Source organism: Sus scrofa, unplaced genomic scaffold, assembly GCF_000003025.6.
Source record: "Sus scrofa isolate TJ Tabasco breed Duroc unplaced genomic scaffold, Sscrofa11.1 Contig408, whole genome shotgun sequence".
NCBI classification, from domain to species: domain Eukaryota; kingdom Metazoa; phylum Chordata; class Mammalia; order Artiodactyla; family Suidae; genus Sus; species Sus scrofa.
This window is the reverse complement of record NW_018085196.1, coordinates 1-24,425: the sequence shown is the minus strand read 5'-3', so window position 1 is coordinate 24,425 and position 24,425 is coordinate 1. Positions and strand designations below refer to the sequence as shown.

Here is a 24,425-nt window from a genome sequence, read left to right as displayed (position 1 = left end):
TACTGTTGGTTTATCTCAACATTGGCGACGTTAATATTGATTACTTGGCTATGGTGATGTCCACCAGGTTTTCCTCTGGTAAAGCCTACTACTTTTCATTTTGTAATTAACAAGTAATTTGTGGGGAGATATTTTATTTTTATTTGATTTTTATTTTTGGCTGTGCCTGTAGCATGCTGAAGTTACATATTTCTGGGCTCTCTTTTCTGTTCCATGAACCTATATGTCTGTTTTTGATAATACCATGCTGTTTTGATGACCGTTGCTTTGTAGCATAATCTGAAATCTGAGAGGGTTATACTTATAGCTGTGTTCTTTTTTCTCGAAATTGCTTTGGCAGTTGTATTTCCATTTATTTTGAGTCTGTGTAATTCTTTTGTCAGGTAAAAGGAGTGAATGATGATGGAAAAACTCAATGCAACTTCTGGAGGCTACTAGGTTTTTCCAATTGGCCTCGTGTGGAAGTAGTACTCTTTGTGGTTGTCTTGATGTTTTACTTGATGACATTGACAGGCAACCTGTTCGTCATTATCTTATCATACCTGGACTCCCATCTGCACACTCCCATGTACTTCTTCCTCTCAAACCTGTCTTTTCTGGATCTCTACCAGCTTCATCCCCCAGTTGCTGGTCAACCTCTGGGGCCCAGGAAAAGCCATGTCTTACGTAGGTTGCATGACTCAACTTTACTTTTCCCTTGCACTGGGATCCACAGGATGTGTGCTGCTGGTGGTGGTGTCCTATGACCGTTATGCAGCTGTATGTAGACCCTTGCGTTATACTGTCCTCATGCACCCTCGTTTCTGCCATCTGTTGGCTGTGGCTTCTTGGGTAAGTGGCTTCACCAACTTGGCACTTCATTCCTCATTTACCTCCTGGGTACCCCTATGTGGACATGGCCAAGTGGACCATTTCTTCTGTGAAGTTCCAGCACTGCTGCGACTGTCTTGTGTTGATACCCATGCTAATGAGCTGGCCCTCATGGTCACGAGCTCCGTTTTTGTTCTCATACCTCTCATCCTCATTCTCAGCTCCTATGGTGCCATTGCCCGTGCTGTGCTGAGGATGCAGTCAACAGCTGGACTTCAGAAAGTCTTTGGGTCATGTGGAGCCCATCTTCTGGTTGTGTCCCTGTTTCTCATTCCAGGAATATTTATATATCTCCAGCCCCCATCAGGAGGTTCTCAGATCAAGGAGAGTTCATTGCCCTTTTTTATACTGTTGTCCCACCTAGCCTCAACCCTCTAATCTACACTTGAGAAACAAAGAGGTAAGAGGGGTAGTAAAGAGATTAATGGGGTGAGAGTAAGCCTGTGTACTTGTGAAATTAATAAAATATCATTGATACCAGTGACCTTCCCGTCCCACGTTTGTAAAACAGAGAATACAGTATGTGACGCTGAGGCCAATAAAAGAGCATAAAACACCTGTATCTGGCCTGGAAGCCAGAGCTACTGTCTGTGATTATCTGATGACACATCTGTGCCTGCACTGCTGAGATACACTCAGAAGAGATAACTGAGCATGTGTTTAGGGAATATGCTGCACAGGAATGGGTATGAGGGGACGTGAACAAAGACTGGAGCCATCTGTCTGTGTTATTCAATCCATGATAGGTTGCATGAGCTTTGGTGTAGGTTGCAGACGTGGCTCGGGATCCCACGTTGCTGTGGCTCTGGTGTAGGCCGGTGGCTACAGCTCCGATTCGACCCTAGCCTGGGAACCTCCATATGCCGTGGGAGTGGCCCAAGAAATGGCAAAAAGACACACACACACAAAAATTAGATACGGGTCACAGTTGGTTCTTGTTTGGAAGAACATGCCATTCTCCAACCAATAGTTTGCTTAGATTTTGATTGTACCAGAATGCATGCCAGAAAAGTTCAATGATTCTCGTTTTTCTTACCTGTTAAATTCTTCACTACACAACACTGTTGATTTCTCATCATATTGATTCAGTATCAAGTAACAATAAAATCCTTTATTTGCTTAAAAACATAACTAATTTTTCGATGAAGTTTTAGGTTGAGTATGATCCTAGAACTAAGTTTATTTTTGTAACTAAGGTACTTTCCCTTTTAATGATACAGATTCTGAGCATCAGAGAGCTACTTGTGTTGCTTGAAGTAATCAAGTTGCTTTCCATTCTAGAAATATCAATTGTTCTTTCTCATAATGATTCTTGCACTGTTTCAAAAGGCATTCCTGGATGTTTCCAACATGTGCCAAATGTTTACATGTTGTGGTTCATTATTATATCACTAATTTTCTCTTACTGATTCAGAAGGTTCATGCTTATGATCTTTAAAAGAAATGTTAAGAAACTTATGCACATATTTTGTCCCACCTATTTAATTTATTTTAATATTTAAGAATAATTTTAAGGTTTTTAGGTAAATATTCAAACCGTGTATACTTTTTTTGTTAAACAAGACCCACAATGAGTTTTTTAAGGAAGCAGTAGCATCTCCATAAGTTGAGGCTGATTGTCTCATAAGACTCCTGGTTGGTCTAAGGTTTATTTATTTATTTATTTATTTATTTGAATTTATTATTTATTGTTGTACAATGATCATCACAATCCATTTTTATAGGATTTCCATCCCATGACCCCAGTGCATCCTCCCATCCCCCGAACTGTCTCCTTTGGAAACCATACGTTTTTCAAAGTCTGCGAGTCAGTATCTGCTCTGCAAAGAAGTTCATTGTGTCCTTTTTTCAGATTCCACATGTCAGTGAAAGCATTTGATGTTGGTGTCTGATTGTCTGACTGACTTCACTTAGCATGATAATTTCTAGGTCCGTCCATGTTGCTAAAAATGCCAGTATTTCGTTCCTTAATGGCCGAGTAATATTCCATTGTGTATATTTACCACATCTTCTTGATCTACTCCTCTGTTGAGGGGCATTTAGGTTGTTTCCATGTCTTGGCTATTGACAATAGTGCTGCAATGGACATTGGGAGGACATGTGTCTTTTTGAGTCATGGTTTTCCCTGGATAGATGCCCAGTGGTCTAAGGTTTAGAGTGTCTCACTTGGAATGCCCAGTGGCAGTATGCTGCCCATGTAGACATGGCCAATCTAACAGAAAGTGGTGAAATATTTAAGTGACACTGTCATAGGAAATCCACTGATGAATAGTTGCCGTGATGACTAGCTTGAATGAAAGGGTTTATATTATTACTTTATTCACTTCTTAACACCATTAGAATTTTAGTGTGTGCCACCAGAATAGAACTCTTTTTAATACATTTCCACAAACAGTGCCCTTATGGGTGCATTATTAACCAAGTGTCCCCTTGGTCTAAGAGCATTAGAAAGAACATGAGAAGTAGGACATAGTTTGCAAGAAGACCCTGTGCCATGATCTGGGGAAGTGTGAGACAAGAATGATTTGTCAGAGAAACTCCTATATACCTACTCACTTGTTAAATAATGTCATTTGATGTCTGCGAACTATCACTTGGAAGTGAAAACGCTCCTCACCAGGTTGCCCCAGGCACCCTTTACATCCTTGTTCCTCAGAGTGTAGATGAAAGGGTTGAGTGTAGGAGTCACCACTCCATGGAAGAGAGCCATGAACTTGGGCAGGTCCCTAGAGATGGAGGAAGGGGGCTGAAGGTACATGCTAATGTCTGGACCATAAAAGAAGAAAACTACAATGAGATGGGAGGAACATGTGCCAAAGGCTTTTTTTCTTCCCTCCGAAGATTTAATCTTAAATACAGCATGTCCAATAGAAGCATAGGAAGCAAGAATGAAGCACAGTGGCACAGCTAACATGAAAATGCAAACCACAGAGAGTGTGAGCTCATTGGTGCCCTTCTCACCACAGGGTGCCTTTATCAGAACGGGAATCTCACATATCAAGTGATCCAGTGTGTTGTGACCACACAGTGGTAAGTGTAATGTGACAGTGGCCTCTGAGACAGCGTAGGTCATTCCACTCAGCCACACAGTGGCCACCAGTAGAATACAGGTGCACCGATTCATGATGAGGGTGTAGTGCAGCGGCTTGCAGATGGCCACGTAGTGATCGAAAGACATAAGAGCCAAAAGCAGACATTCTGTGCCTCCCATTGTGTGGAAGAAATAAAGCTGAACGGCACAGCCCAGATAGCTGATTGTCTTCTCAGATCCTCCCAGGTGAAACAGCATCTGAGGGACAATGCTTGTGGTGTAGCACATGTCCAGAAAGGAGAGGTTGGTGAGGAAGAAATACATGGGGCTGTGCAGACGGGAGTCTAAGGTGGACACCAGAATGATGGCTATGTTTCCCACCATGCCATGGGGTATGTTAGAAGCAGAATAATGAACAGAGGAAGCTCCAGCCAGGGACGATCCGCAAAGCCTAGTAGAATAAACTCTTCTGGATGGCTTTTGTTAATTCGTTCCATTATCTGCAGTTTGCTTCCCCTGTATCAGAGCAGTGGCAGGAAAGGTAGAAAGATTTTGAGAAATGACAAACACAATTGTGTATAGTGGGACTATATGCACACAATTAAGCATCCATTCGTAGAAGATTGGGTGCAGTCACTTGGGTGGGTGGGGGAGGATAATTAAAAGATGTGACACCAGGGGACTTAATTTCTCCTCATGACCCTACAGCATAAAGACAGCTACCTTAAGCAAGTAACCGAACCTTTCTGAAATGGAATCTACTACTCTGTGTGATAAAGATGACAATGAGCATGTCCTTGGGCTCTGGTAAGGATTGAATGCCAAGCAGAAGCGACTGTGTTTCAGATGCTCCAAAGTAATGCTTTTTCATCCCTTGGTTTGTAGAAATACCAGCTAAGTTTATTGGTTCCTACCTTCAGGTGCCTGATGAAGTAGATGTGGCTGGGTCTTAGGAATCAGATAGGTCTTTTTCAGAATCCCTGCTGCAAGGCCTTACTGAAATGTTAAGAAGAGTGAAAGGGTGGAGTTAGCTCTAGCACAAGGAGGAGGTGGAGAGAACCTAGCCCTATCCCTTAGTTATCATCTAGATAGGCTTGTCCAGATGCAGGTTGAATTATTATATCATCCCCATGGGGACTAAGAAGGCTTTTACAATTTAAATCCATCTTGGTCATTTAGAATTGAGCAAGAAACTTAAACCCTTAGATGACAGCTTGCTGAAGTATAAACTGAGAGACTTCAGCTATAAATATGTTTCCCCCAACTCAAACATTTGTTGTTGGATGTCCCTTTTCTTGCATAACTACTTTGTTGAAACCAGGCCGTTCATTGTTCATGTCAGAATTCATTATCTATCTTGTAGGAGTATTTCTTTATCCTGGGGGCTTATCTTGTTTTTAAGTAAGGCCTTGGCCTGTTATCAACAGCTTACTTACTTATATGTAGCTACAAATAGGACATTTATGTCCAGGGAACTGGAACAGGAGGAAAGTATTTCCACTGAGGACCAGAGAGTCATTGGTTTAGAGGCAGCAGATTACATTTGTAGGCTGGCAAAGCACAGTTTTCACATACTCTGTTTCTCTGAGTCCTCAAGGCCATCGTGTGAGGTGTCACATCAAACTCCCCTGGGCTAAGATATTATTTTGATTCCAAAATAACCCTAGGTCTGTTGTGCACAGTGAGATAATATCATAACAATTCCAGCTAATCCTTAATGAGCCCTGTGTGCCAAACACTACAGTAAACCTTTCAGACCCATGAATCATGTAGTGCGTATCCCCAAACCTTATGACAAAGGAAATGTTAGTATCTGAATTGTAAGATACTGTTAATCATTCATCCCAGTTGTCTGCTAATGACTAGGGAGGGTCTAAAGATCAAAAAGCCATGAATCCCTTAAATGAGGTATTGAGATGGTGAGACTATAAATCCAGTTTTCAAGGTTCCATAGATGTATAGCTAAGCTCTAAAATTCTATGCTCGAACTCTGCTCTTTTCCATGTCATTCTCCTGGTATTTCATTACTTTCAATTCTCTGATATCATGACATTTTGTCCAATTTTTGATCTACTTCCAATAATATTCCATCAGGACATCAGGGCCTCTTTATCTCTGAATTTTTTTTCCTTTTGTCCTTGCCCCTAGGCATGCAGACATTCAGAGATCAAAGCTGAGCCACAGCAGAGACCTAAGCCACAGGAGTGACAATGCTGGATTCTTAGCAGATAGGCCTCCAGGGAGCTCCTGTCTGTGAATGTTTAAAGTACTTTGTCTCTCCATCTCCACTAAGGTTTTTCATTCTAGCATATCCTTTTTTTTTTGCCACACCCATTGCATGTGGAACTTCCCAGGCCAGGGATTCAACCCATACTGCAGTTTTGGCCTTTGCCACATCTGCAGCAATGTGGGATCCTGAAGCTGCTGTGCCACAAGGGAACTTCTCTAGTGTATCTTTTTGTATATCATTTTTCATCACACAGCGTATTATTTATATTGACAGAGACTTTTAAGTTATGTGTAGGAAAATGTTATAGAAGAAAGGAGAGGTTTTTATCTGACTTCAAAATGTCTGGATAAAACAGGTGGATGGGTCAACCCATCAGATTTCTACTGCATATTTTAAAAGTTGACATGATTGGATGAAGGCTACACATTTCATTCAGGTATTTAATACCTTTCAGGAATAGTGTTTATTCAAATTTACATGCTTTTAAGATGGGTTTAAGTGATAGACTGAGAGACTCTGATTACAAAGAAAAATCCATTGCTTTCTACAGGCAGGAAACTAGTTATTTCCAAAGTTTAGAGAAGACTTCCAGAAATGAAATGCTGTCTGGTTTCCCGATGTATATTTGGTACTCTGATGTACACACATTCCAACCTTCCCTAAGAAGGTTTGTTTTTTTTTTTGTTTTTTTTTTTTGTCTTTTTGCTATTTCTTTGGCCGCTCCTGCGGCATATGGAGGTTCCCAGGCTAGGGGTTGAATCGGAGCTGTAGCTGCCGGCCTACACCAGAGCCGCAGCAACGTGGGATCTGAGCCGCATCTGCAACCTACACAACAGCTCACGGCTACACCGGATCGTTAACCCACTGAGCAAGGGCAGGGACCGAACCCGCAACCTCATGGTTCCTAGTTGGATTCGTTAACCACTGCGCCACGATGGGAACTCCTAAGAAAGGGTAGTTTTTAAAACAAGTATCTTTTTACTTACCTTATGTTGATAACTATAGTTTAAGCAAATGGAATTATAAAGGAACACATTTGAATTTTTCCAACTGGCCTAGGACAGAGAAATCTGTAGTACACAGATGAATATTTAAGAATGATATTCAGAAGTGTGTATTCCATTCGACACAATGCTGCCCCAAAGAAGAAAGCCCATATTAGGAAGACGACAGTAGGTAATATCAAGAGTGCTTTGCATGTGTGCAGTCTATTATATCCCGGAGACTCTTGGGCATTATTTTCAGACAGCCTGTTAATGCTTATCCCAGATGAGTTAGCAGACAAATTCCTTTGGGACAGAGTTCTCCATGGAAATGCTTCTGGTGTACAATTAGTTATCTACTGAATTGAGGTTGTTAGATATGTTTTAGAATAAACTCATTTGATTTCTCAAAACACTGGAAACTAATTTTACTTGATTATTTTATTCACTTATTATCTTTGTAATGTTTCTTTTATTGGCAATGCTTTTTAAAATTGAAGCATCATTGACATCCAACAAGACATTATTTTTCAGGTGTAGAGTGTAATGCTTTGACCTTCATATACATTGCTAAATGATCACAGTACATTAACCATCAGTCGCTATACAAAGTTACAATTTTTTCTTTGTGCAGAGATCTTTAAGACTTATTTTCTTAGCGGTTTTTCAGATCTGCAATAGTGACTGTATCACATCAAACCTGTACCACAGAAGTGACCTGAACCACTGCAGTGACAATGCCAGATCCTTAACCTGCCACCTCACAAGGGAACTCCAGGGTTCTCTGTTTTGTTACATGGATCTATGTGTCTGTTTTTGCTTGTTTGTTTTTAGGGCCACACCTATGGCATATGGAAGTTCCCAGGCTAGGGGTTGAATCGGAGCTGCAACTGCTGGCTTATGCCACAGCCGTAGCACTGCTGGATCTGAGCTGTGTCTGCGACCTATACCACAGCTCTCGGCAATGCCCCTGAGTGAGGCCAGGGATTTAACCCACATCCTCATGGATACTAAGTCAGACTTGTTACTGTTGATCAACAATGGGAACTCCTATGTGTCTGTTTTTATGCCAGTATCATAGTGTTTTGTTTACAACTGCTTTGTAGTATAGATTGAAATCAGGGAGCGTGATGCCTCTGGCTTTGCCCTTAAGATTCATTTGGCTATTCAGGATATTTTGTGTTTCATACAAAGATTTAAAATTACTCATTCTAGTTCTGTGAAAAATGCCATTGGAATTTGATAGGGATTTCATTGAATCTGTAATTGCTTTGGGTAATATTGATATTTAATTCTTGCAGCTCATGAGAGTGGAATATATTTTCATTTATTTGTGTGTTCTTTAGTTTCTTTTGTCAGTGTCTTATAGTTTTCAGTGGACCGGTCTTTCTTCATTTCTAGGTATTTTATTCTTTTTGAGGTGATTGTATATGGGATTCTTTATGTCTGTTTCTGATCATTGTTGGACAATAATTTTAAATAGGGTTCATTTAGACCAAAGCTAGTTTGAGTAAAAGGATGTGGAGACATTCACGTGAATTTCTTGCATATCTTATTTTGTTCACCTTGTAGAATATCTCCAATAAGATATAATATTTCTGGCTGTACCTAATAAATAAAGGGACACAAAAATAAGTTGAAGAGAGAAGAAAAAACCGGAAGTGGTCTTTCTGGGAGGAGGAATAAAATGACATTAAAAATCCTTTAAAATATTTAATGATTTTCAGAGTTCCTGTCTTGGCTCAGCAGAAACGAATCTGCCTAGCATCCATGAGGATGCAGGTTCAATCCCTGGCCTCGCTCAGTGGGTTAAGAATCTGGCGTTGCTGTGAGTTGTGGCATAGGCCATCAGCTACAGCTCTGATTCGACCCCTAGGCTGGGCTGGGAATCTCCATATGCCGTGGGTGCGGCCCTAAAATAAAAAGACAAAAATAAATAAATATTTAAAAAATTTAATGATTTTCTGATATGAAGACTGATAGCTTCTCTCTCTTTCTCACACACACAAACCCATAACATCCCACATAATAATAGTCCGATTTATATACGAACATTAAGATTTAAAAGTTACACATACAATCCATGAGTGCATTATTCAAAAAGCAAATTCAAATGTACTGAATAACAGGTACAAATAGATATGTCTCCCTTTGAACATCCTCTTTCCACGGCCCATAATCTCACTATCTTTTCCCTAAAGTAAACTACTAGTATCATATGATGTGTATTGTTCCACTTTACAAGTGTGATGGATATTCGCTGAGAATATCCACTTGCATAAGAGAAATGCAAATCAAAACTACCATGAGATATCACCTCACACCAGTCAGAATGGCCATCATTAATAAATCCACAAATAACAAGTGCTGGAGGGGCTGTGGAGAAAAGGGAACCCTCCTGCACTGTTGGTAGGAATGTAAACTGGTACAGCCACTATGGAGAACAGTTTGGAGATACCTTAGAAATCTATACATAGAACTTCCACATGACCCTGCAATCCCACTCTTGGGCATCTATCCGGACAAAACTCTACTTAAAAGAGACACATGCACCCGCATATTCATTGCAGCACTATTCACAATAGCCAGGACATGGAAACAACCCAAATGTCCATCGACAGAGGATTGGATTCGGAAGATGTGGTATCTATACACAATGGAATACTACTCATCCATAAAAAAAGAATGACATAATGCCATTTGCAGCACCATGGATGGAACTAGAGAATCTCATACTGAGTGAAATGAGCCAGAAAGACAAAGGCAAATACCATATGATATCACTTATAACTGGAATCTAACATCCAGCACAAATGAACATCTCCTCAGAAAAGAAAATCATGGACTTGGAGAAGAGACTTGTGGCTGCCTGAAGGGAGGGGGAGGGAGTGGGAGGGATCGGGAGCTTGGGCTTATCAGACACAACTTAGAATAGATTTACAAGGAGATCCTGCTGAATAGCATTGAGAACTTTGTCTAGATACTCATGTTGCAACAGAAGAAAGGGTGGGGGAAAAAATGTAATTGCAATGTATACATGTAAGGATAACCTGACCCCCTTGCTGTACAGTGGGAAAAACAAAACCAAACAAAACAAAAAAAACAAGTGTGATGGATATTTTTCACTGTCTTTCCTCCCTCGCCCAGATCCACTCTTTATCCCACTATGTATGTTGATCTCTATGCTCCACTCAAAAGTCTTAATCAAAGGAGTCCTTGATATGTGGCTTCTGTCTGGATTCAGCCAATGGGGGTCACGAGTTGAGGATTAGAGAAAGTGAGAACAGCTAGTTTGGTTTATTTTCCCTTGGCTCCCTCTCAGCTGGGACACATGAGGTGGCCTGTATTGCTCAAGCAAAAGTCATAGCTCTTGGAGATAGCTGTGTATTACAGTTTCTTTTTTTCTGGTTTCCAGTACCACTTCCCCACTTTGTTGCTTCAGGCCTTGGGTGTGTGACAGGCTTCCATTGTGGCTAGTTCCAGGGTAGTGCATGTACAGTACCCATATAGACACCCCTTGTAGGGGTTCTAAATCCTTCTCACACCTTTGATCAATATTTCCTTTTTTCAGCTTCCCTCATTTTCCCAGATGGGTGTGGCATCTATTATATCTGATATAACTCTCCATTTACAAACAGACCAGCATCATTCCATGCTTCAGAACTTCTGAATCGAGGGGAGAGGACAAGATGGCGGAGGAGTAGGAAGACACGCTTGCCCTCTCCCACAAACACAACAAAAAAAGCACATCTACAGAATAAATGACTCGCACAGAACAGCAACCAATCGTTGGCAGAGGAACCTAAACTCCAATAACGGCAAGAAATTTGTGACATTATTGGGCAGAACAGGAGAAAAGAGGAGAGTGAGAGAAGGTGAATCCGAGCGGGACGGGGGCTCCCGAAAGGGAATTGCAGAGGAGAAAGGGATCCCGCACCCTGGAAAGTCACCTACCGGGCGAAAGATCAAACGAACCGGAGGAATCTCCAGATGCAGAGAAGAGTGTAGCAGTAAGTTGGAGTACGTAAAAGCCGATCAAGAACCCAACGGACCATCTGAACTACGGGCACAGTCACCAAAAATTGAGACGCCTGGGCGGGGGCTGGGCACGAGTCCTCGCCTCCGAAGGTTAGTCCCCGAGAGGGGGCCGGGGGACGCCGGGTGGGGGCTGGGCACCGAGACCTCGCCGCTGAAGGTTAGTCCCCGAGAGGGGGCCGGGGGATGCCGGGTGGGGCCTGGGCACCGAGACCTCGCCGCCGAAGGTTAGTCCCCGAGAGGGGGCCGGGGGATGCCTGGGTGGGGGCTGGGCACCGAGACCTCACCTCCGAAGGTTAATTCCTGAGAAAGGGCCGGGGGACGCCTGGGAGGGGGGCTGGGCACCGAGACCTCGCCGCAGAAGGTTAGTCCCCAAGAAAGGGCCGGGGGGCGCCGCCTGGGTGGGGGCTGGGCACCGAGACCTCGGCTCCAGAGATTAGTCCCCGGGCTAGGGGGGCGGGGCAGAGCGGAAACTGCTTGGGAGGTCTAGAAACCAGTTGACAGGGCAGAGACTGCCTGGGAGACTAGAAAACAAAGCTGTCGCAGAGGAAGGGAGCAATACTTCAGGGGTGGGGAAGGGGAAAGCCACACCAGAGGGAACCTGGGAGAAGAGCCTGGTCTATGCCCGTGCTGGGGAGGGGAGAGAAGAAGGGGTGGGTCCCCATAGAATACCCCCCATGCCACAGCAAGCTTACAGGCCCACTAGCTAGCTGAAAACTGTGCTTCCCAGTGCATCCCCTCCCCCCACCCCTGCCATGCCCTACGCTCTCACGGACCTGGGGCTGCCTGCCATCAAGGAGGGCTGGCCTCAACAATTGCCTGAAGCCTACCACCACAGGGGCTGTCCCTGCACAGGCCTGCTTGCCCTTTGGAGGGGCTACACTTCCGCAGAGCAGCACCAAACAGCACCAGCCCCCGAGAAAAGGCCTGCAGCCTGGAAAAGCTAGAACAAGCTTAGCCAGGCTGTGAATAGATCGGCCTAATTCTCGGGCGGTTTTTCTGAGTCGGGTTGCCCCGGGGAGGAGCCTCTTGGGTTTCCAACGGCCCTGCTACCCGCCCAAGCCCCCAGGGGATGCTCTAGTGGACCAGCTGCATAGGACTGCCAGCTCCAGGCAGGATCCCCTGCAGCCCAGAAAAGCTGAAACAAGCTCAGCCAGACTGTGAAAAGATCCGCCTACATTCTCAGGCTGTCATTCTGAGTTGGGCTGCCCTAGGGAAGAGCCTCTCAGGTTCTCAGTGCCCCAGATAGCTGCTCCAGCCCCCAGGGGGTGATGCACCCCTAAAGAGCAGCTGCCCAACACCGCCAACCCCCTGCAAGAACCCCACAGCCTAAAAACACCAGAGCAAGCTCTGCATGACCAAGTGAAATCTGCTACCATCGTGGTGTGGACCTCTCAGTCCTGTCTGCCCTCAGGAAGTCCTCCTTTGCTTCAAAAAAACACGGTTAGCCCCATCAACACTCCAGAAAAGCCACACTGCCTCAAAAAAGATGGACCAACAACGCCAGCCCTCAGGAAATATTCCACGGCAGTGACAAGGCAAACACTGCCCGATCACGGAGAGTACAACTCCCTCAGGAGAAAGAAAACAACAAGCAAGATGAAGAAGCTGAGAAACCACCCCCAGTCAAACCAACAGGAGAACTCACCTAAAACAGTCAACAATGAAACAGATCTCTGCAGTCAGACAGACCTGGAGTTCAAAAGAGAAATAGTGAAAATACTGAAGGAATTAAGAGAAGATATGAACAGTAATGCAGATACCCTCAGAAAGGAGCTAGAAAATATAAGGAGGAGCCAAGAAAAACTAGAACATTCATTTGCAGAGATGCAAACTGAACTAGGGGCAGTAAAAACCAGAATGAATAATGCAGAAGAACGAATCAGTGATATGGAAGATAGAATAATGGAAATCACTCAATCCGGTCAACAGACAGAAAACCGAATCAAAAAACTGGAAAGCAATATAAGAGACCTATGGGATAATATAAAGTGGGCCAATCTACGCATAATAGGAATTCCAGAAGGAGTAGAAAAAGATAAGGGAATGGAAAACATATTTGAAGAAATTATCGCTGGAAACTTCCCAAATCTAAAGGATACTGGATTCAAGATACAAGAAGCACAGAGGGCCCCAAACGAACTGAACCCAAACAGACCCACACCAAGACACATCATAATAAAAATGGCAAAAGTTAGTGATAAAGTGAGGATCCTAAAGGCAGCAAGAGAAAAACAGAATGTGACCTACAAGGGAACCCCCATAAGAATATCAGCTGATTTCTCTACAGAAACACTACAGGCCAGGAGGGAATGGCAAGAGATATTTAAAGTGCTCAAAGGAAAATATATGCAACCTAGAATACTCTATCCAGCAAGAATATCATTTAAAATAGAAGGGGAAATAAAAATTTTTCCCAACAAACAAAAACTTAAAGAATACAGCAACACAAAACCCAGGTTAAAGGAAATATTGAAAGGGCTTCTCTAAACCAAAAAAAAGGAAGGAAAGGGAAGAAAAAAGAAAAGAAAAAAAAAAAGAAGAAGAAGAGGAAGAACTAGGACTGAGGAAACTGCAATCAGAGAGCAGTCACTCAAATAAGCCAGCATACAGATTTAATCATGAACATGCTTCAAACAAAATAAAATTAAAAAGAAAAAATAAAAAAGAGTCATCAAAACCATAAAATGTGGGCAAGGGATGTCAGGAGGTAAATAACCCTTTTTGTATATATGTATGTCTCTCTTCTTAATTTTAATATAGTAATGAAGTGTTTGAACTTACAGGACCATCAGGCTAAAACACACATTTATGGGAAGGGGTTAGCATACTTAAAAAACAGGGCAACCACAAGCCAAAACCAAATATTGCATTTGAAAAAAATGAAAAAAAAAAAACACTCAAGCAGATAATAACAGGAGACCATCCAACCAAAAAAAAAAAAAAAAAAAAAATGGAGAACCATAGAATCAACTGGAACACGAGATTCAAATGGCAATAAATAATCATCTATCAATTATCACCTTAAATGTCAATGGACTGAATGCCCCAATCAAAAGACACAGAGTGGCTGAGTGGATAAAAAGGCAAAAACCTTCAATATGCTGCCTACAAGAAACTCACCTTAGGACAAAAGATACATATAGATTGAAAGTGAAAGGGTGGGGAAAAATATTTCACGCCAATAGACATGACAGAAAAGCAGGAGTCGCAATGCTCATATCAGACAAAATAGACTTTAAAACAAAAGACATAAAGAAAGACAAAGAAGGACACTACTTAATGATTAAGGGATCCATCCAAGGAGAGGATGTTACTATTGTCAACATATATGCCCCAAATACAGGAGCACCCAGATACATACAACAAATATTAACAGACATAAAGGGAGATATTGATGAGAATACAATCATAGTAGGAGACCTAAATACCCCCTCACATCAATGGACAGATCCTCTAGACAGAAAACCAATAAAGCAACAGAGGTCCTAAAGGAAACAATAGAAAAGTTAGACTTAATTGATATCTTCAGGACACTACATCCAAAAAAAGCAGAATACACATTCTTCTCAAATGCTCATGGAACATTCTCAAGAATCGACCACATATTGGGACACAAAGCGAATCTCAATAAATTTAGGAGCGTAGAAATTGTCTCAAGTATCTTCTCTGACCACAATGCCATGAAATTAGAAATCAACCATGGGAAAAGCAAAGAGAAAAAACCTACTCCATGGAGACTAAACAACATGCTGCTAAAAAACCAATGGGTCAATGAGGAAATCAAGAAGGAAATTAAAAAGTACCTTGAAACAAATGATAATGAAGACACAACCTCTCAAAATCTATGGGATGCTGCGAAAGCAGTGCTCAGTGGGAAATTTATAGCAATCCAGGCCTTTCTCAAAAAAGAAGAAAGATCCCAAATTGACAACTTAACCCTCCACCTAAATGAATTAGAAAAAGAAGAACAAAAAGTCCTAAAGTCAGCAGAAGGAAGGAAATTATAAAGATCAAAGAAGAAATCAATAAAATAGAGACTCAAAAAACAATAGAGAAAATTAATAAAACCAAGAGCTGGTTCTTTGAAAAGGTGAACAAAACTGACAAACCCCTGGCCAGACTCACTAAAAAGAGGAGAGAAAGAACCCAAATCACCAAAATTATAAATGGAAAAGGAGAAATCACAACGGATACAGCAGAAATACAAAAAACCATAAGAGAATACTATGAACAACTATATGGCAACAAGTTTGACAATCTGGAAGAAATGGACAATTTTCTAGAATCTTACAGCCTGCCAAAACTGAATCAAGCAGAAACAGACCAACTGAACAGACCGATCACTAGAAATGAAATTGAAGAGGTCATAAAATCACTCCCTACAAATAAAAGTCCAGCACCAGATGGCTTCACAGGTGAATTCTATCAAACATATAAAGAGGAATTGGTGCCCATCCTCCTTAAACTCTTTCCAAAGGTTGAAGAAGAAGGAATACTCCCAAAGACATTCTATGAGGCCACCATCACCCTCATTCCAAAACCAGACAGAGATACCACCAAAAAAGAAAACTATCGCCCAATATCATTGATGAATATAGATGCAAAAATTCGCAATGAAATCTTAGCCAACTGAATCCAACAACATATCAAAAAAATTATACACCATGACCAGGTTGGGTTCATCCCAGGTTCACAAGGATGGTTCAACATACGCAAATCAATCAGCATCATACACCACATTAACAAAAAAAAAGGTCAAAAATCATATGATCATCTCAATAGATGCAGAAAAAGCATTTGACAAATTTCAACATCCATGCATGATCAAGACCCTCGCCAAAGTGGGTATAGAGGGAACATTCCTGAATATAATCAAAGCCATTTATGATAAACCCACAGCAAATATAATCCTCAATGGGGAAAAACTGAAAGCCTTCTCACTCAAATCTGGAACAAGACAGGGATGGTCACTCTCACCACTGCTCTTCAACATAGTTTTGGAAGTCTTAGCCACAGCAATTAGTCAAACAAAAGAAATAAAAGGCATCCATGTAGGAAGAGAAGAGATCAAACTGTCACTGTATGCAGATGATATGATACTATACCTAGAAAACCCTAAGGACTCAACCCCAAAACTCCTTGAACTGATTAATAAATTCAGCAAAGTGGCAGGATATAAGATTAACATTCAGAAGTCAGTTGCATTTCTGTATACCAGCAATGAAACATTAGAAAAGGAATACAAAAAATGATACCTTTTAAAATTGTACCTCACAAAATCAAATACCTCGGAATACACCTGACCAAGGAGGTAAAGGACCTATATGCCGAGAACTATAAAACCTTAATCAAAGAGATCAAAGAAGATGTAAAGAAATGGAAAGATATTCCATGTTCCTGGATTGGAAAAATCAATATTGTGAAAATGGCCATCCTACCCAAAGCAATCTACAGATTCAATGCAATCCCTATCAAATTACCCATGACATTTTTCACAGAACTAGAACAAACAATCCAAACATTTATATGGAACCACAAAAGACCCAGAATCGCCAAAGCAATCCTGAGAAACAAAAACCAAGCAGGAGGCATAACTCTCCCAGACTTCAAGAAATACTACAAAGCCACAGTCATCAAAACAGTGTGGTACTGGTACCAAAACAGACAGACAGACCAATGGAACAGAAGCGAGAATCCGGAAATAAACCCTGACACCTATGGTCAATTAATCTTTGACAAGGGAGGCAAGAACATCAAATGGGAAAAGGAATGTCTATTCAGCAAGCATTGCTGGGAAACCTGGACAGCTGCATGCAAAGCAATGAAACTAGAAAACACCCTCACACCATGCACAAAAATAAACTCCAAATGGCTGAAAGACTTACATATATGACAGGACACCATCAAACTCCTAGAAGAAAACATAGGCAAAACACTCTCTGACATCAACATCATGAATATTTTCTCAGGTCAGTCTCCCAAAGCAATAGAAATTAGAGCAAATATAAACCCATGGGACCTCATCAAACTGAAAAGCTTTTGCACAGCAAAGGAAACCCAAAAGAACACAAAAAGACAACTTACAGAATGGGAGAAAATAGTTTCAAATAATGCAACTGACAAGGGCTTAATCTCTAGAATATACAAGCAACTTATACAACTCAACAGCAAAAAAACCAATCAGTCAATGGAAAAATGGGCAAAAGACCTGAATACACATTTCTCCAAGGAAGATATACAGATGGCCAACAAACACATGAAAAAATGCTCCACATCGCTGATTATAAGAGAAATGCAAATCAAAACTACCATGAGATACCACCTCACACCAGTCAGAATGGCCATCATTAATAAATCCACAAATAACAAGTGCTGGAGGGGCTGTGGAGAAAAGGGAACCCTCCTGCACTGCTGGTGGGAATGTAAACTGGTACAGCCACTATGGAGAACAGTTTGGAGATACCTTAGAAATCTATACATAGAACTTCCACATGACCCCGCAATCCCACTCTTGGGCATCTATCCAGACAAAGCTCTACTTAAAAGAGACACATGCACCCGCATGTTCATTGCAGCCCTATTCACAATAGCCAAGACATGGAAACAATCCAAATGTCCATCGACAGAGGATTGGATTCGGAAGATGTGGTATCTATACACAATGGAATACTACTCAGCCATAAAAAAGAACGACATAATGCCATTTGCAGCAACATGGATGGAACTAGAGAATCTCATCCTGAGTGACATGAGCCAGAAAGACAAAGACAAATACCATATGATATCACTTATAACTGGAATCTAATATCCAGCACAAATGAACATCTCCTCAGAAAAGAAAATCATGGACTTGGAGAAGAGACTTGTGGTTGCCTGATGGGAGGGGGAGGGAGTGGGAGGGATCGGGAGCTTGGGCTTATCAGACACAACCTAGATAGATTTATAAGGAGATCCTGCTGAATAGCATTGAGAACTATGTCTAGATACTCATGTCGCAACAGAAGAAAGGGTGGGGGAAAAAAACTGTAACTGCAATGTATACATCTAAGGATGACCTGACCCCCTTGCTGTACAGTGAGAAAATAATAAAAAAAAAAAAAAAAAGAACTTCTGAATCGCCATTTCTTCTACCTAAAATGCTCTTCTCTTGACTTCATCATGGCTAGCTCCTTCCTGTCTTTCAGTTTTGAGCTTAAACACCCCTTCTAAGAAGGGATACCCAATGTGCATTTACTTCCCAGTCTCTCTATCGCATAATCTTTTAAGTTTCATTGAAAGATTATTTTCCAAGTTATTTTACATTCTGATTCCCTCTGAAAGATGTAAATTTTATGACAATAGTAACTAAAAATTACAATGGAGTCATCTTATACATATTATTATGTCACTTGATTTTTACACACACAGACTTTCTCATGGTGGAGAAATTGACAACCGATACTTAAAACATTTTTCTTTTCTTTTCTTTCTTTCTTTCTTTCTTTCTTTTTTTTTTTTTTTTTTTTTTTTTTTGTCTTTTCTACGGCTGCACCCGCGGCACATGGAGGTTCCCAGGCTAGGGGTCTAATTGGAGCTATTGCTGCCAGCCTACACCACAGCCGTGGCAACGCCGATGTCTAACCCACTGAGCAAGGCCAGGAATCGAACCTGCAACCTCATGGTTCCTAGTCAGATTCGTTAACCACTGAGCCACGACGGGAACTCCCATTTTTCTTTTTTCTACAAAATGCTATCTGATATACTTTTGCTGCATTTTCTATGTTTTGGCATGTTGTTTCTGTTTTGATTATTCTCAAAGTATTTGGTTATTTCTCTTGTAATTTCCTTTGATTTATTATTTACAAGTACATTGTTTAATTTCTACATGCCCATATGTTTGTCAATATTTTTGTTACTTATTCTAAGTTCATTCAGTCATGTTTAGAGGATATACTTTCACTCATTTTAATTTTTTAAGGGCTGCATCTATGGCATATGGAAATCTCCAGGCTAGGGATAGAATCAGAGCTGCAGCTGCCATCCTACCTACAGTCACAGCAACCCGGAATCCAAGCTGCATCTGTGACCTACACCACAGCTCACAGCAATGCCAGATCCTTAACCGGTGAGCGAGGCCAAGGATGGAACCCGCATCCTCATGGATTCTAGTTGAGTTGGGTACCACTGAGCCACTACGGGAACTCCCCTTTCAGTCATTTTAAATTTATTGTGAGTTGTTTCATGGCCTAATGATCTATTCTGTAGAATGTTCCTTATGCGATGAGAAATATATCTATTCTGCTTTTTTTGAATGAAGTGCTCCGTATATGTTAGTTTTGTTTACCTTGTTTGGCTCTCTCTTTCCTTGCTGATATTCTGTCTAATTTTTCCATCCATTATTTTAAGTGGGGTACTGAAGTGCAGCAGTTATTGTGGAATTAACCAATTCTCCAATTAGTTCTGTTACTTTTTATGTTATGTACTTGGGCAATCTTTTGTTGGATGCATGCGTGTTTGTTAGATCTTCTTGATGGATAGACTAAATTTATCATCATAATTTTTTTGACCATAGTAACAATTTTTGTCTTTATGTCTATATTCTCTGATATCCACATAGCTGTTAGTGCTATCTTTTTTTGCTTTTTTAAGATTATTTTTTGAAGTATAGTTGTTTTAGAATATTAGAAGGAGTTTCAAGTGTATAGTATAGTGATTCACTACTTTTACAGATTATACTCTATTAAAATTGTTGCAAGATAATGGCTGTAATTCCATGTGTTAGACAATAAAACCTAGTTTCTTATCTGTTTTGTAGTAGTTTGTATCCATTAATCTCATACCCTTCTCTTGCCCCTCCCCTCTTCCCTCTTTTCATTGGGAGCCACTAGTTTGTTGTCTATGTTTGTGAAATCTGTTTTGTCTTGTTATACGCATTGATTTGTTTAATTTTTTAGAATCCACATATAAGTGATGAGAAGAAGTGTTTGTAAATATGTCACATCAATGTGTCTTCTTTATCCCCTTCATCCATTCAAGTGTTCATGGATACTACGTTTGCTGTCACTTCTGGGCTATTGTAAATAATGCTGCTCTGAACATTAGGGTGCCTGTATCTTTTCAAATTTGTGTCTTTGTTTTCTTTAGGTAGCTACCCCAAAATGGAATTGCTGGATCATGTGGTAGTTCTATTTTTAACTTTTTGAGACATCTCCATAATGTTTTCCGTAGTGGCTGTACCAATTTATAGTCCTACCCAAAATGGGAAAGGGATCCCTTTTCTCTGTTTCCTCACCAATATTTATTATTTGTGTGGTTTTTGATGACTGACATTCTGATAGGTGTGAGGTGACATCTCATTGTAGTTTTGATTTACATTAATCTAATAATGAGTGATGTTGAGCATCTTTTCATATGCTATTAGCCATCTATATGTCTTCTTTGGAAAAACGTCTCTTCAGATCTTCCACCCATTTTTGACTGAGTTGTTCATTTTCTGATATTTGTTGTATGAGCTTTTTAGGTATTTTGAATGTTAGCCCCTTATCATATAGGCTTGAGTATTTTCTCCTATTCAGTAGGTTGTCCTTTTTTTGCAGCTCATTTTCTTTGCATGTGAAAGCTTTTAAAGTTAATTAGTCCTGTTTGCTTGTTTTTGCTTTTATTTCTTTTGCCTGAGCATGTGGATCCAAAAAAATATTGCTATGATTTATGTCATTAGAGCGTTCTGCCTGTGTTCTCTTCTAGGAGTTTTTATGGTTCCAGGTTTTGTTTTTTGAGGTTTCAGGCCTTACGTTAATGTCTTTAGTCTATTTGGAATTTATTTTTGAATATGATGTAGGGAAGTATTTAATTTATTCTCTTACATGTAATTGTCTAGTTTTTGATCTTTTTAAGTGTATAAAACTTATCAAAATTAGTAAACTAAACACAAAAGTTCATGCTACAAATCATTTTTAACTGGTTTTAATTTTTAAAAATCATTCTTTTTTTTCTTGGAGTTCCCATCGTGGGCAGTGGTTAATGAATCCGACTAGGAACCATGAGGTTGCGGGTTCGGTCCCTGCCCTTGCTCAGTGGGTTAACGATCCGGTGTAGCCGTGAGCTGTGGTGTAGGTTGCAGACGTGGCTCAGATCCCATGTTGCTGTGGCTCTGGCGTAGGCTAGTGGCTACAGCTCCGATTCGACCCTAGCCTGGAAACCTCCATATGCCACAGGAGCAGCCCAAGAAATAGCAAAAAGACAAAAGAAAAAAAATTCTTTTTTTCTCAATTAATCAACATATTTATAAATAATAATCTCTAATGCCTGCAGATAATTCCTGCCTATTTGTAGCATAATTGTTAATTGGTATTTTTTGCATTTTCAGAATATTTCTATTCTTAATGAACACAGATATAAATAAAAAAAACAGTGTGATTTTTTTGGTCTTCAGTGAATCAGATAGCTTTTGGGTAAAATGGGACATCTGGCAAAACAGACATCTTCGGGTCATTAGTAACCATCCTATCATTCCGTGACTGCGAGATTACATCTTCTTTCTTTTCCAGCTTTGAGATGAAAATTGACAAATAATTGTTGAAGACTTAAGGTGTATATTGTGATGATGCATTATCTCAAATATCATATCCTCTCGATGTATGTATCCATTGTGAGGTGACACACGACAGTTATCAACGTGTTCATTGCTTTGTGTATGTGTGTGGTAGAAGAGTTAGATCCGTTTGTTAGAAATTCAAGTAATAATTAGTGTTATTAACTACGTCCATGTGTTTAGATAAATCATTCCCATGTGTTCCCACTGCTATGTGGGTAGCTGAGAATCTCTCATAGATCACAGCACCTCCCTGAGAACGAAACGTTCAAAGCCAAGGTAATGTTCCTATAGATGCCTCAAGTGACTAGACTGTGTTATAACGATGTCCATTTATCTTAAGAGCAAGTTTTCGGATGATTTCCAAATGTATTTGGTCAGGAATCATCTGAACATATGTAAATCTTGTTTTTTTTTACTCAAATGAATTTATCACATCTGTAGTTGTATAATGATCATAACTGAACATATGTAAATCTTATACATAAAAATAAATTTAAAATTATTTATATTATGTATATTAGTTCAGTTTTCTTCTTCCATCCTAGAAGTTAAATAGGTGTTCTCCTTCTTTTGAAAAAAAGTTTCACCATGAAGACTCTGGTGAAAATTTCCTGTAATTTTCTTTTAAAATTCTGCAACAGATACTTCTGATTTTTTTTTTTGGGAGCTTTTGGATTACTTTTAAATTTTAATGATTTTCATTTTTTGGATGTTTACATATTTTTACAGTACACACAACTCAAAAAGGAACTATTTAACTCTATGTCATGTACCAATAATTAAGGTTGAAGAATTTTAAACATTTTTATGGAAGAAGTAACACACATCACAGAGCTATTAGGGCATAAAGAGCCATGTGGGACACACATATGTGGAAGCACTACCCCAGTGACCACCACAGAAGTTATACGGATCTCTCAGGGGCTAGAAAATGCCTAAGAATTTAGAGTGAGAACTTGCTACGCTTCTGATGTAATCTGGCAATTTGTCCTTTTAACCTATACTTTAGCCTAAATGGGAACATTTTGGGAAACCTGTCTAGTGTTGGACTCATCTATTAAAATTCTTTGGTATCCAACTTCCTTCCGAATTTGGTAATGAGAACTTTAACTGTGAGTACAGAGGTATCTCTCAAAATAACAATCACTGTTATTCAAGAAGGTTCTTACAAAACGGATTGACAAGTACAGTTCTCCCTCCTCCATCCTTCTTTTCTTTCATTTTCTTTCTTTCTTTCTTTCTTTTCTTTCTTTCTTTTCTTTCTTTCTTTCTTTCTTTCTTTCTTTCTTTCTTCTTTCTTTCTTTCTTTCTTTCTTTCTTCTCTCTCTCTTTCCTTCCTTCCTTCTTCCTACCTTCCTTCCTCTCTATCTTTCTCTCTTTTTTAGATATTTTTAAATGATAGTTGATTTACATTTTCTGTCAATTTCTGCTGTACAGCATGGTATCCTGTCATACATATATGTACATTTTTTTCTCACATTATCCTCCACCATGTTCTATAACAAGTGACTAGATCTTCCTTCCCTCCTTCCTGATTTCCTTTTATTTCATCTTTCTTTCTTTCCTCTTATGTTGGTTTTGCATCTTTTTCAAAGAGCAATTTTGTGGTCCTCTGGTATCTACCTATGAGCCAATACTTTTTTCTTGCCTAGAGTTCTCCTAAGGGCTGCCTTGACTTCCTTGTTCCGTAAACTGTAGATGATGGGGTTGAGCATGGATGTCACCACGGTATAGGAGAGGGCTAGGAGTTTATCTATTCCTGGTGAATGGCTAGCCTTGGGTCTCAAGTAGGTGACAGATGCTGAGCCATAGAAGAGTGTTACTACAAGTAAGTGGGAAGAACAGGTGGAAAGAGCTTTTCGGCGACCCTCAGGTGAGGGCATGCTGAGCACGGCAGCTAGAATTCTGCCATAAGAAGCAATGATGAGTAAAAATGGGCTGGAAATGCAAAGGGTGGCTGCAACAAAGACTGCAGCCTCATTATGGGAGGTATCCCCACAGGCAAGTGCCAGGATAGGGAGGAGGTCACAGAAGAAGTGGTCTATTTCACAGGGGCCACAGAAGTCCAGGGAGAAAATATAGTTGGTCTGGCCCAAGGCTGCCATGCATCCCACTCCCCAAGAAACCATTGCCAAATGGACACACACTCCACGACTCATTCGTGTTGCATAGTGAAGTGGGGAGCATATGGCCATATAGCGGTCAAAAGCCATGGCGGCCAAAAGACAGCACTCACTGATACCAAAAAATGAGAAGAAAAACATCTGTGTAGCACACCCCTCCCGAGAGATTCCTCGGGCCTCGCTCACAAGGTTCTGCAGCATCTTGGGTGTGACAGAGCACGTGTAGCCAATCTCCAAGAGAGACAGGTTGGCCAGGAAGAAGTACATGGGGGTGTGGAGGACCGGGTTGGTCCAGATGGCAGTGGCTATGAGAGCATTGCCCGTCAGTGATGCTAAGAACATGAGCAGGATGAGGGTAAACAAAAGGAAACACTGTTCAGTGACCTCAGAGAATCTGGCAAAGGCAAAGCGTTTGACAGACATGCTGTTGTCCTGCCACAAGGAACAATTGAAGGTCATGCCTGAAAAAAAGAAGGCAAGGTCATCATCAAGAGTCTTTCACATAGAAATCTGAATCTTTCTCTTACTCTTAACAAGTCTCGTGAGTCAGAGAGATAGATTTCTTTTCTGCTATTCT

General features: G+C 40.6%; 1 protein-coding gene and 2 pseudogenes across 1 annotated transcript; 1 reads left to right on the top strand and 2 right to left on the bottom strand.

Moving 5' to 3' along the window:
* Positions 1-374: 374 nt before the first annotated feature.
* LOC110258742 lies at positions 375-1,303 on the top strand (annotated as a pseudogene).
* Positions 1,304-3,367: 2,064 nt separating this feature from the next.
* On the bottom strand, positions 3,368-5,216 carry LOC110258744 (annotated as a pseudogene).
* Positions 5,217-23,344: 18,128 nt separating this feature from the next.
* Positions 23,345-24,362, bottom strand: LOC100154118 (olfactory receptor 10C1-like). Its single transcript, XM_001928453.3, has one exon. It carries the CDS (start codon positions 24,305-24,307, stop codon positions 23,345-23,347), a length of 963 nt encoding a protein of 320 aa, XP_001928488.2. The 5' UTR covers positions 24,308-24,362.
* Positions 24,363-24,425: the final 63 nt, after the last annotated feature.